The sequence below is a fragment of the Buteo buteo genome, chromosome 7 (assembly GCF_964188355.1).
Source record: "Buteo buteo chromosome 7, bButBut1.hap1.1, whole genome shotgun sequence".
Taxonomy (NCBI): domain Eukaryota; kingdom Metazoa; phylum Chordata; class Aves; order Accipitriformes; family Accipitridae; genus Buteo; species Buteo buteo.
Window position 1 is genome coordinate 42,686,193 of NC_134177.1, and position 12,669 is coordinate 42,698,861.

General features: G+C 39.2%; 1 protein-coding gene across 4 annotated transcripts in view; it reads left to right on the top strand.

Moving 5' to 3' along the window:
- The window catches only part of SPECC1 (sperm antigen with calponin homology and coiled-coil domains 1), a 101,685-nt gene that overhangs the window by 19,538 nt on the left and 69,478 nt on the right, over positions 1-12,669 (top strand). For 3 of the 4 annotated variants that reach the window (XR_012651085.1, XM_075032814.1, XM_075032812.1), the window contains exons 2-3: positions 3,215-3,391; positions 6,387-6,522. Coding sequence is in view for 3 of the 4 variants with exons in the window: in XM_075032814.1 (XP_074888915.1) it covers positions 3,245-3,391; positions 6,387-6,522 (283 nt within the window). In the remaining variant the exon portion in view is untranslated. Of the gene's footprint in view, positions 1-2,838; positions 3,392-6,386; positions 6,523-12,669 lie in introns of those variants that run through there. The other variant, XM_075032813.1, reaches the window with a different exon arrangement.

Below are 12,669 nucleotides of genomic sequence, written 5' to 3' on the forward strand. Positions count from 1 at the left end.
GTTGGACTTGATCTTAAAGGTCCTTTCCAACCTAAATGATTCTATATTTGCAGCTTGTATTAGTAGCACTCTGTCCTTATGCTCTCTTTTTTTCAGCATATTTAGTCGTCTTATCTGTTTCTCCACAAATGCTTTTTTGTCTTTCCAGATTTAAAAATTATGTTGGTTTTTAATGATTCACTTATTAAAAAATGGTGTATTTTGAGACAACTAGATAAAAGCTGTATATTATTTTTTAAAATACAATCTATTATAAACTGTCCCTATATGTGCTGTTTTTACGCAAGGATAAGAGAAACCTCTCTTTGCTAGTGTTAGGTTTCCTCATGCTAACTGGCTGCAGGCATTTTATATATCTAAGTTAATATTTTGACAGTTCACAGCTACCTAACTCAGTCCATGAGCCATTCCATGATACTGAATTTCTAGGGTTTCCCATTGTCCCAACTGCCCACAACTTTTGTGAAACTTTTTTGTTGTTGTTGTTTATTTTCCTGTGATGCAATAAATTGAATTTGGAGGAGAGGAAAAGCTGATGTTGACTCTGAGAATGGATTTCCTGCTCCCATCAAAGAACAGCAGGAATTTTGGTTTTTTTGGGGTGGTGGTGGTGGTGTAGTTTTGTTTAGTACTTCTTCTGAAGCAGTACTTTTAATAACTCAAATGTGTGTTACCTACCTAGGAATGAAAGCAACCTAAGATGCATGCAACCTTGCTTTATTCTTTGAAGTACATATAAGGCTTGTGGAAAGTATTGGGATCTCACTTAAGAGACTGAAATCTTTATTCTACAGTGCAGATTCAGGTTGGCCAAATACATGAGAAGCCTTATTTCCATCTTTTACAAATGCTGATTCCCATATAAATACATGGAAAACTAATAAACGCTAATAAATCCAAATATGTGCTTTTCAATTTTCATTTCATCTGCTTGGCGTAGTAAAATATTATTAAATCCACATGGCATGTAATTCAGCTATCATTACATGAAAAAGCTAGTTTGCCTCAGGCTACTGGCTAGATTTCTTGAGTTATGGTTTCTTGTTTGGTTGTTTTTTTTAAGTACCTCATCCTTTTACTTCTAACATCATGGTCTAATGAGCATATCACTCCACTGCAACTTTAAAATGCCATGGATGACTCAAAATTAAATTCTTTAGGATATCAAGAAAGCATCTGTACAGCTTAAGGCAGGAAAGTATGAGATACAGTTATGAAGAAATCCAGAGGGTATAATAAAGCAAAATGCGTGTGCAACCACTGGATCTACAAAAACCAGAATCTGCATAATTTGGGGATCTAATCAGGAAGGTAGTTTGCATGTGTAGTTGCTTGTTCACCCATATAAATACAGTGAACGGTATGCCCATTAAAAAAATAGTTTATTAAGTAATGTAAAGCACCAAAGCTTGCCAAGGTAGATCATGAACTGTGGGAATGCTAAACAATATCATCTATTGTAATATAGCTTACGTATCTGTCAATGTTTTTAAAAAAAGGAGCCAAGTGATCAGCATAATCATCAACAAAGATTACTCTGCTTTCTCCTCTAATGAGATCAGTTGATGGCTCCACACTGTACGTGTTAAGAATTTTAACAGAGGCATGGCTATACTTAGCAATAACAACTAGTAACTTTTTTATTTCTTTATTCAGGAGATGACAGGTTAGAGCTGTGGAGAAAGTAGACAGCCCTCTGTGCAAGAGGCACCAAGGATAAATAGAAGAAATGTCACTTGCTAGCTTTGTTCTCTGTAAGACAGCAGCAGAGCACTTGACATTCCCTTCTGCCTCTGTGCAGCAAAACACTCCTTAAATAGACCATCATGGCACCTGGAAGGTGCTGTCAGTGTTGAATACGACTTGGCCCCAAACAGATTTGTTTCCCATGAGTTCAGTGAGTGTTCTTATTTGTGAATGTGAAATAAAGTATAAAGCAAATGATGAGATACAAAATGTGACCTAAGCCCTTGTACTGACAGCCAGAAAGAAATTGTTTCGGCATCTCTGTCAAAGGGTTGCTGTCCAAGTTCACACCGGCCCAGCTGGACTCCAGTGTGATAAACAGTGTGTGCTTACCGCGAGCGCATTGCCCTAGCTGAGACACTAGGCTTATCTCTTCGTACATCTTTTGGTTACTTGTTTAACAGACAAGAAGCAAGTTAGCCTCTGCCTACACAAAAGTGATACGCAGCTACATCCTATGTCTATTTTAGAAAATGAAGCTGCAGAAGAAAAATGTTGCTTATACTGAAGTGGGGGAGATACCAGGCAATCTCCCCTCCTTCCCACTCCCAACTCAGCAGGCTGGTGGGACTTTAAAAAAAAAACCAACAAAAAAATCCAACTGATTATTTTATTCTGCTCCTGGTTTGGATTGGGCAATGGCTGGTGAAAATTTATGGCTTTAGATCTACAAAAGTTGAACAAGCAATTTAATTGGCAGCTGTCTACCTACTGAGAGAAACAGACTAGTTGTTCTTGCTGGCAGATTGAATTTGTTCAGCTATATCCAAAAAAAGGAATTCATGTTGATTTGCTGATTCCTGGCAGGATTTCTGTCTTGCATAAGTTTCTCTCTGAGGAATAGTGGATCTGGATTTTTGTTTGCAAGGAAGTTGATATTTTTTTACCGTGTTTTGTAAAACTTGGTATTGTGAAACATCTTTTTATCACTATGGCAACATTAGCTGCTGCTTCTCTAGAAGACTGATAAGTTAAAGATATCATATTTTCCGTAGAACTGAGGAAACTTGCTTCTCATGTGACTTTTTAAAAGTGAGTATTATTTCAGTTGTAGATGCTGGATCTAACAGTGAGAGAAGTAGTTTTCTTTTTATCCCAAGGTTGTCTTCAATTGCTGTGGACTTCAGTGTTGTCAGTTACTCTTGCATTGAGCTTCAGCATTCACAGGTGTTCTGCTGTGGCTGACAGAAGTCTCTGATTTACGTAGTCCCAACAAAAGTCGGTGTTCCTTCTGTGGTGTTTCATGTTACCAGTCAGTATGAAAAATAAGTGTCTGCAGCCTACTGTGAGGGATTCTCTAGGCTGAGTTTTGATGGGTATGAGAGAGGCAATAAAGTTTAGCATGGCATTTTCAGCCTTTAAACTGATGCCAGATATCTCTGTTGCCTCTCTTTCAGATGATATAAAGACAGTTTATACTTTTGCCTGTGTATACATATATATAATTTTTTTTAATTTTTTTTTTTAGGGTCTGTAGACTGAGTTATTGGGGAAGAAAATGAAGAGTACTGCCAGGCCTTGGAGTGCAATGGCAAAGCAAGGGAGTCATGGGGTTGACAGAGGAAAATCGCTTTCCACCACCTCAACAGGAATGAAGACATCCAAGTCCTCGACTTCACTAGCCTTTGAATCTCGGCTCAGCAAGGTACTAACCAGTAGGGACTGTGTGAGCATTATAGCCTTGTTCTAGGTTAAAGCTTGGACCCTAAGACTTGGAGTGGGCTCGACCACTGTCTTAAGCATAGGGAGATTATAATTGTGTTGTGTATTAGACTAATGCACGTTTCTGAAAATATTTTGCATACGATGGGGGAGACACTGTATTTGTAGAAGGCATGAGTGGGTTCTCTTACACTGTCTGTGTGTGAGGGAATTGCTTTAACTTTGAAGACAGAGAAAAATAAATGGCAAATTCTTAGTTCAACGGATTGTTACACATGTAAAGAAACTGAAAGACATTTATTAATGGATTTCCAGAATTCCTAAAAATCTGTGCCTCTCTTCCTTCAAGGCAAAATATATTAACAAAAGAGATTACTTGCAATGGAACACACACATTTTATGAATCCTATCTTTCTATACAGATATATTTCAAAAATAGCAGGAACTTCTGTCAAAGCAATTTTAAGAAAATGGAGTAATATACCTGAAATACTGCTACATCTGTACCCTTGCAGCCAGCAAACAAAAATAACCTTGTCGTCCAAATACAGACCAAGATACCAGTGATGAAAACAGACCATGGCTTCCTGTTTGTAGCTGTTTCCAATAGTAAAGTTCAGTAAACAATACATAACATGGTACAGCATTTTAATCAAGAGGAGATCTAAACTTCATTAATTGTCACTGTTTCTTGAGTGAAGGATTAATTTACTTAACTTGCTTTGTAGACTCCTAGATGCTCTGAGCATCTTATCAATAGGATATTTCAGCCCAGTGTTCCAGGCAGGTTATGTTTGTCCTTGCAGTATGTGCTGTATGGCTGAAGCAAGCATCTCTGAAGGAATACTACCAAAGAGACTAATCAGGAAATCTGATACAATTAATTTGTATATGGTGTTAAACGTAGAGGGCTTTCTTCCTAATTACAGCTAATATCTTCAACATGTTGATCATCAGCAAATGCAAGATCATCAAAGTGGTTTCCTTGAAGAAACAGGGTAGAAAAAGGCACCATAGTTGCTGCTGCAGAAGAGGGCACATTGAAGAAATTACTGTAGAGACTGCAGAAGTCTCTAAAGGTCAGAAAGTCAGATTATTCCATTCTGCTCCGAAGAGTGAGCTGACAAAACCTCTGCCAGAAGGCAAAATGTTAGCTGTTTGGTATCCTGGAGCAGATCAACACGTTAGCTATTGAAACTTATGTGCTCACAGGGTCCAGGAAACCACAGACTCTGAGTCAGAGAAAGAGATGAAAGAGAGAAAGAATTGGAGCTGAGAGACTTCATTTTGCTTTAAGACTTTACATTCAGGCACCGCTAAATAGGGGAGAGTGCTTGTTGTGTGCTCTTCTTTCATTTAACCCAAGCAGTGGTTTTCAGCCTGTGGTTCATGGACCCTCTGGGTGTCACTGGACAGCTTCAAAGGAAGTGGGTTTTGATTTGTGAAAACAGTTTAGGTGACCACAAACTGAAAAAGTACTGCTCTAGGGAGACTCTCCAGAGCTTTGGTCTTTTAAAATACTTTTATTTTCAGTATTAAAAGTATTTTTCCTGACATTAGAGGCTGTTATTAGAGGTACACAGTCTGTTATGGAGGCACACAAATGGGAAAGCAGCTGACCAAAGTTCTGAGATAAACTACTACTTCGGCTTGTTGAAACAACATAATTTCAGTGTTTCTCCTTGAATCTTAAGTTCATTGTGCTTGTATTGCACGGATTTCTTGAGTACGCATTTAGATTAGACTTGCTTTACTAGAAATCCCCCTCCCAAAAAAGACTACACAGTAAATCCCTTGGTCCCTTGCTTTCTCATGTCCAATAAGGCTTACTAAGTAAATTAGTGATATCCACTAATATGTTTTAAAAAACACATACTGTAAAATATCCTGTAAAACAAATAGTTTACTTTCTTCTAAACTTATGAAATGTGTCAGTATTAATTTTTAGAATTCTGCAGCTTATATATTCTGAAAACCAATGCATCTTTTTTTCTGTGAATTATTTCCTTGGTGGTCACATGAACAAAATGTTTTCTTGTGAACAGACTTTGCAGTTTCTCTTCTACTGAGTCCTACAGCCTCTAGTAAAACAACTAGTATTAGGTCCCACCATGAGATCATCGGCCATCTTTGTTCACTGCTTTTCAATAAACAAGGAGGGTAAATAGCTGAAATCGTAAAATGTTTAAGATAAGGCATTTCCAATTGGTAATTGCGCTTAATCTTGCACTGGCCGCTCTTGCGTTTTATTGTGGCAGGCTGAGCTTCTCAGCTAAATGATTTTCAGATTTTTGGCTTGGTCTCCAGCATGTTCTTTGTTCATGTCAGATACCCTAATTTATGATGCCACAAAGTTTGGTGACTCCTGTTTGGCAAACATGGGAAGGAACTGGTGGTTGCTTGCTATTGGAATAGCTCAGGAGTCTCTTCAGAGGATCAAAGGTCACCATTGGGGCAAAACTGCATGATCCTGAGTGGAGAGACAAGAACCAGTAGATACTTTTAGTATTTATTTTGATAGATTAAGGCTGGTTATTTGCTGCTTTGACCTGCTGGGTGTGTCAGGCTCTGCAACTAGCACTTACCTGCACAGGGCCAAATACCTGACTAAATGTAAACCAGTGAGGAGATATGACGAATCCTATTCAGAGCAAGATCTGAGAAGCCGGAGTTGCCAGTAGTCTGCTCCTGTAAACTATTTTCTCCCTGCCTCTCAATTATTTGCTTATTTGAATGGTCTTTCCCATTTTCATGCTTCACTGTTGAAACAGTAGTGTCTCGTAACCCACTTTACAAATATCTAGAATGCAAAACAAATATAGAAACTGATAAAAAATTTAGTACAGTTATCAAAGCAATATTCCCATTGGGTTACTTTATGGAAATGTTCCTTTTCTCCCAGGAGCCTTGCATTTTGAACTACTTGATGGGAATATTCAAGGTCTTAATCTTCTGGTTGCTCACCATCTCTGTTGCAGCTGAAAAGGGCAAGCAGTGATGACATGCTGACAAAACCAGGGGTGGCAGCAGCTTCTGGAGTCTCTAGGCTGAAGAAGACCATTACAACAGGAGCGATTTCTGAGCTTGCTGAGAGTCGACTGAAGCCCAGCACAGGTAGATACACGGATTCTGGAAGACAGTCTACTTTATATGAAATATGCCGTGACCAAGATCCTAGCTGAGTTTTCCTTATGTCCCCCCCACCCCGTAGCACAGCTGTAACTTACCTGCTGTAATACTCAGCATATAGGACGAGACATACTGTGCCTCGCAGGCTGGCCTTTCACCGCATCCTACCCCCCACCTCGGGGAGGGGGGGTCCAGTTTACGAGTCAGTAATCCAAAGCGAAAAGGGAGAAGCTGCTGGGGGTTTGTTTCCAGGAGCCGTGGAGGGCTGAGCCCCGTGGGGCCCGGGCCCGCGGTCGCTCCCCGAGCGGCCACGCGGTGGCGCCGTCGTGCCGCGGCGGTCGCGTCCTGCGCGGTGCTGTGCCGCAGGGCTGGCGTTAGCCCTACGCAGCCCGCTGTCTCACAGAGCAATAAATCAATTTGAAAGCTTTCCAGTTTACATTTTCATTACATATGAATAGAATTGTCTCTTCTCCCTCTACTGAATGGGCAGAGCTGTTACCCTGCTGTTCCCGGGACACGGCAGAGGCGCGAGAACAAAGAGCCAGCCCTAGCATCTTCATGTATAACTTGTGCTCCTAAGCTACGCTGTGGCATGCTCTCTCCCTCAGCGTTAGCCCCATCACCTTGTTCCCATTGGTTTCAAATCTAAGCTTGTTTCTAAAGGCAGCGACACCATCTGCATACCAAGGGCTTCTGTGCAAACGCTCTGCTCTCCCCCTGGAGCTCAGCAAACGCTTGCTTTTGTCTGCTCCCTGGTGGCATTTCTAAGGGAATGTGAGATCTTATTAAATTTGACCATGACCTCCCTATTTGTCAAAGCCTCTGCAGGGTTTGGCTGGGTAACAGAACAATGTTACTAACCAGAAAGGGATTTCTGGGGAAAAAAAAAATAAAAAATTAATCTCTACATACTTCCTCCCACCCCTGAAAGAAGATGATGCATCTTGTAACAGTATAAATGTTTCACAGTAACCCAAAGACAGATCCTGTTCTGCAGTTAATTGGTGTGTAAATCCTCAAATTTAATAGGGACTAGTTGTATCCAAAGGCATTTGAGATTCAGCAGCCAATAAAGAGGCATGATGCTGGCCAAAGATGCTTGGGAGGAGTAATGAGGGGAGAAGAAAACCTGTGCGGATGATGCAGCATAGGATCCTGGGAATGCAGCCAGGGAAACAGCACTGCAGGGAGTCCAGAATGGAATACATATGTCAGATACAAAAATACTAGCACAGGAATAGAGAGCCCCCTTCTGCATGCATGTATAATAACTGGGATTGGGGGAGGGTAAGATTTATGATGATGACTACTTTAAATACAAAGGGTAAAATGGTTTATGGAGGTCAAGTTACATCTGGATGTTGTTTTGCCCATTTAAATTACGTCAGTAGATCTGACCTTATATATTGCTTTGCATCAACATTTGTAGAGTATGAATGTGAATATTAGTGCTGGGTGAAAAGAGTCCAAGTGTGGAACTATGTATATTGCATAGATAAATGCTAAGGATATATGTCCTACCCCTCTAAAATCCCTTTTAACCTAGAGAGAACTGTCACAGGTCTTATAGGAGCTATGTACAGGTATGTATATAAAAAGACATGTATCTTACATATCTTAATTTTCACAGTGGTTCCATAGTCCAAAAGAGTGCTTGGAAATCTGGCCATATTCTGAGAATATGTGTCACTATCATGGCCACTGAAAAGTGCTAGATATTAGTGAGCAAGGTTACAAATCTGAATGCTACTTTTAGATTGCCACACTGTGAAAAAATACCAATAGGCATATTACAATACAGTATCTTGTTGCTAAGAGGAAAATTACAAATCGGATATGACAGAGGATACATGTTCCTGGGAACATTGAGTAGAAAAGGAGAGAACATTGTTTCAGCTTCTATATTTTATTGAAATGGCATCCCAAATAGTCACTGATTAGCAAGACTACATTGCAATGCTAACTGACTGTGGAGCTAATCTAAGTAAGAATGTTCCTGTAGCTGGGAAATACAGATATTTGTGTACATAGTCAACTGTGTAGATCCTTGAAATTTTGTTCTGAAACCACTTTCTTTGGCTTCTTTGATTGCCTTCATCAGTTCTGTATTTTCCTTTCATGCCTTAACTGCAGACATCATGTCTTCCAACCTCCTTCCTTATGTGTGCTTCTTAGATGGGACTTTCTTTGTCTGTTATTCAAGAGAGTGATTTGATTATTTTACTGAAATTATATTATATTAGTTCCAGCCACACTCTGGTGGTACTTGGTATTATGGTATTGTGTAAGGTAAATTAAAAGAAATAAGGTAGGGAAATAAAAAAAAGAGCTTTGGTTTCTTTCTTCTTTGAGTGTGACTGTCCAGCACTTATGTGTTGACCTTGAGCAATAGCACGTGTTCCAAATGCTGCAGATAATAAATAATTGACATCAAGATTGCTTGTTTGAATAGGCTTGTTTGTATGCTGCCCTTGGTGGAGTTTAAGTTATTCATTCTAGCCTTCTGCTGACATAACTACCCCTGTCTGCCTTGTTGGAAGCTAATGCAGTAAATCATAAGCGACTTAAAGGGAGATGAGGCCAATCTCATGTCTCCATTTTTGGCAAGTGGAGTTGAGCAAATGAAACTGGAGATGGATTCTGGCTGGCAGTTCTGTGCTGTGACTGCTTGGCAGTTTTGAAATCCCAAATAATGGGAAATGACACGCAGGGAGGAATAAACATCTTGGATTCAGCTTCCTTATCCACAGTGTTATGGCTTTCCATGTACTGTCCTGAAGTAGCAATTTGGTTTTATGTTAAAACCAAATTTACAGAGCTCTTGCATTGCTTTTAATGTTTCAATAGATGAAAAAGAGTTGGAAAAATTGCAAAACAGGAGGAAGAGGTCACTAAGCTTGAAAACCATGTACTTTAATGCATGTACTTGTAAAGCTATCCAATCTATGAAGCCATATAGTAAATAAATTATTTTAAAATGTGTAAATAGAGAAATTTATATCTCCATGCAAAACTAGGACTCTCCTCTCCTTAAAGTTCAGGATTATAGGAAATCAGTGACTTTTCAGATTCTGATCCTTTGAGGCTTGCAAGCCAAATCACCTTAAATAATGCAATTTCACGGAGAATTTCAAAGCTTCTTATGTGATGATATACTTCTCAGGAAGAGCATTGCATGGTAGTATTGGTATGCAGATGGAAAATTTGAGGTTTAGACAGGTGAAATTACTTGCTCAATGGATCCTAGAAGTCATTCCAAATCCTTGCTCTCCGTTCTGTCACTCATTCCCTACAAACTCCCAATTCAAGCACTTTCTGAAAATTTCCCTCAAGGCTGTCTAGTTTAATCATGTTCATGTGCTTCCTTGATATTTCAGTGCCAGCAGCTATTATCTGTTAGGTTTGACAGGAACCAAAAAAAAGTCTTATGCTGGACATTAGAAAAGAGATACAGCCAGGATGTGTGACTGGGCTGGGCTGTGAGCACATCATCTGAAAGCATTTAGAATACTTCAGGCATCCCCATTTCTCACAAATATATTGATTTTTATATCAAGCCCTGCCAGCTCTAATATGAAGTATCAGTTATCCTTGAAATGTAAGTAATAGATAGCTGTACTTTGCTTTCTCAGGCTGCTTCATCAGCTTATTTCTTTGTTCCTAAGTAAAGTCTAAATCTATATAGGCGTATTGAATTTGCCTCAGAAACAGTAGGAAACTGTCAATAACAATGCTTTAATCACTTAACTTACTATTTGTAGAAATTCTGGGTATTTTACTGACAAGCTCAGCATCTGTCTAAAACTCAGACTGTGTTAGAAAACAGGTGCTATACCTTCTCACAATGATAGTGGGATGTGTTGTATCTCTGGAGGCCAGGAGAAGCCAAGATGCCAGCAGGCATGTGACGGCTGGCCTACCGTGTCATCCCGTGCTCCACCAGAAATGGCCATTTATTTTTATGCATAAAATGGGCAAATTAATAATTGGCATACATTTTCAACCAAAGCAACAAAAGAGGGTTGTTTTTCCGTGTGTGTCTGCTGAGTTGATTAACATCAATGGTTGGAGACAGTGCCAATACAGAAGTATAAAGGAGGCAAACTCAAAGATATTAAGAGTTTCAACTTTCTCCTAGGCATCTAGCGTTGAGACTGAACTCTGCATGTTACCTGGACAAAAGCTACTAATCCCAGAATGCAACATTGCCAGCTTTAGAAATGAAGCTGTACGAAACACGCTGTTGTAATAAGCCTAGTAAATTAAATAGTAAAATAAAAATACCAAGAAATTTGGTATAATCAGTGAAGGCTGTAGAAGGCCCTGAAGATTATAGTCTGTTGTGGAACAGTTTGGTTTAAACAATGTTCCATTCCAGTAAGGAGAGCCTACGTTTTGATGAGTTTTTCTGTCAATTGTCACTCACATTCCTGCTCAACTATCAGAGTTAATGTCCCAGTGACTAAATATGATACCTGTATATCTTCAATTCCTTCCTAGTTCTAATAGAGCACATACTATTAGTCCATTTGTCCATCACTGTTTGTTTGCTATGTAGTTTATGTAAAAAGAAAGATCTTGATTTCCCTGTAAAACAGTTGCTTGTAGCTTTTCTGTGTTGATAGGGATGATATTCAGAAAAGAGAGGCTTCAACTAACTGAGGCCAACTGGCCACTACCAGTGTTGGTGTTAGTGCTGGGAAGGTGTAGGTGTCAGTTGTGGAACTCGAACAAGTTCAACTGTGGTTGATTTTAGAAGGGAGACTGGTATATGGTTTTATTGCACATTTCACTCATTAGATACGCTTCTTTCCCATCAACATTGAAAATGTGGCAGACTACAGATTTCAGAGCTTCCTGTACATTTATAGAATTGTCATTTCAAGATTCCTATCTGAGAGTAATGTATGGACTCTATCAAATTTACTGTCTTCTTTCTGCTAACATCTCTGCTTGCTGAGTGTTTGTCACTTTCTGATGTGGGGTAACCATTTAGGTAAATGTGAGTTTAATCCAGACCCAGAAGCCTTCTCTACATGGTCAGAAAATTCAAGAAAAGTATTTTGTTTTTTTTTAATAAAAGCTTTCTTTAAAAAAATCCTTGAAAAAAACCTAATTGACAGTTTAGTTCTTCAGAAGATGCTAATGCACCCCAATTAGAACAGGAAAAAGGAAAGTGATTTCTTTTGAAGGACAGCTCTCTGACCTTGGGGCCCTTTTACTCTCCCATACATCAGTTCTTGATAGGGCCTGCTTTTTGTGATCTGTCACATCAAAGGACTACTATAGGTTTGTAGAAAGGTTGCTGCACTTTGCATTCATCTCGTTACTGTCTCATTTTTCTTGTGAAAGATAGAGACAAGTGTGACACACTAATGAGATTGGTACGCTCTGTTCCACAAGACTTCACTAGAAACCAAATGACTGATCTCATCTGGGGTTTCCTAGAAACAATAAATGTGCTTTAAAACTTCATCTGGAAAGCTAGTTGCGTTTTGCTTTCCAGGTACAAGACACAGCTCTTGCATAATTATTCTTTCTTACCAAGAAAGAGTTTCTAGCTCCAGAACTGTTATAAAAGGAAAGGAAGACTCAAAAAAATTGCTTTGTCAAGATGTCATTCAACCAGGCAAGGTGTACTGGAGGAATTTACCATGCAAAACAATGTGGAAATATGTGTCTATATTTACATCCATAGCTCTACATGTAGCTGGATGTGCATATTGGCATCTACACACACTTACAAATATCTGCATGATTGTTTGTAACATATAGGTGCAAATGTGAATCTGTATCTTAGCCTCTCTGATGTTACTTAGCAAAATACTTCCTCTATCTGTGACTTCGCCAGGTATCAAGTAATCAGACTAAGTTTCAGCACCTTTTTAGAAGATTTCACTCACCTCTAAAGTGAAGGCTCAAGAATTGAGGTAGATCAAATTTGGCATTCCAGATTCATTTTATGGCAGCTACTTCTCAAGTTTCTCTTATTTTTTTCTTACAAAGATTTTTTTTTTTCCCTTGTGATAGCCTGCATACTCAAATGCATATGTTCACTTGTGATGCCTTTGCTGGAAAAGTTCCCGCATGATGTTTGTTGCAACATTAAATTTTGGTTTAGTTCTTCTAATC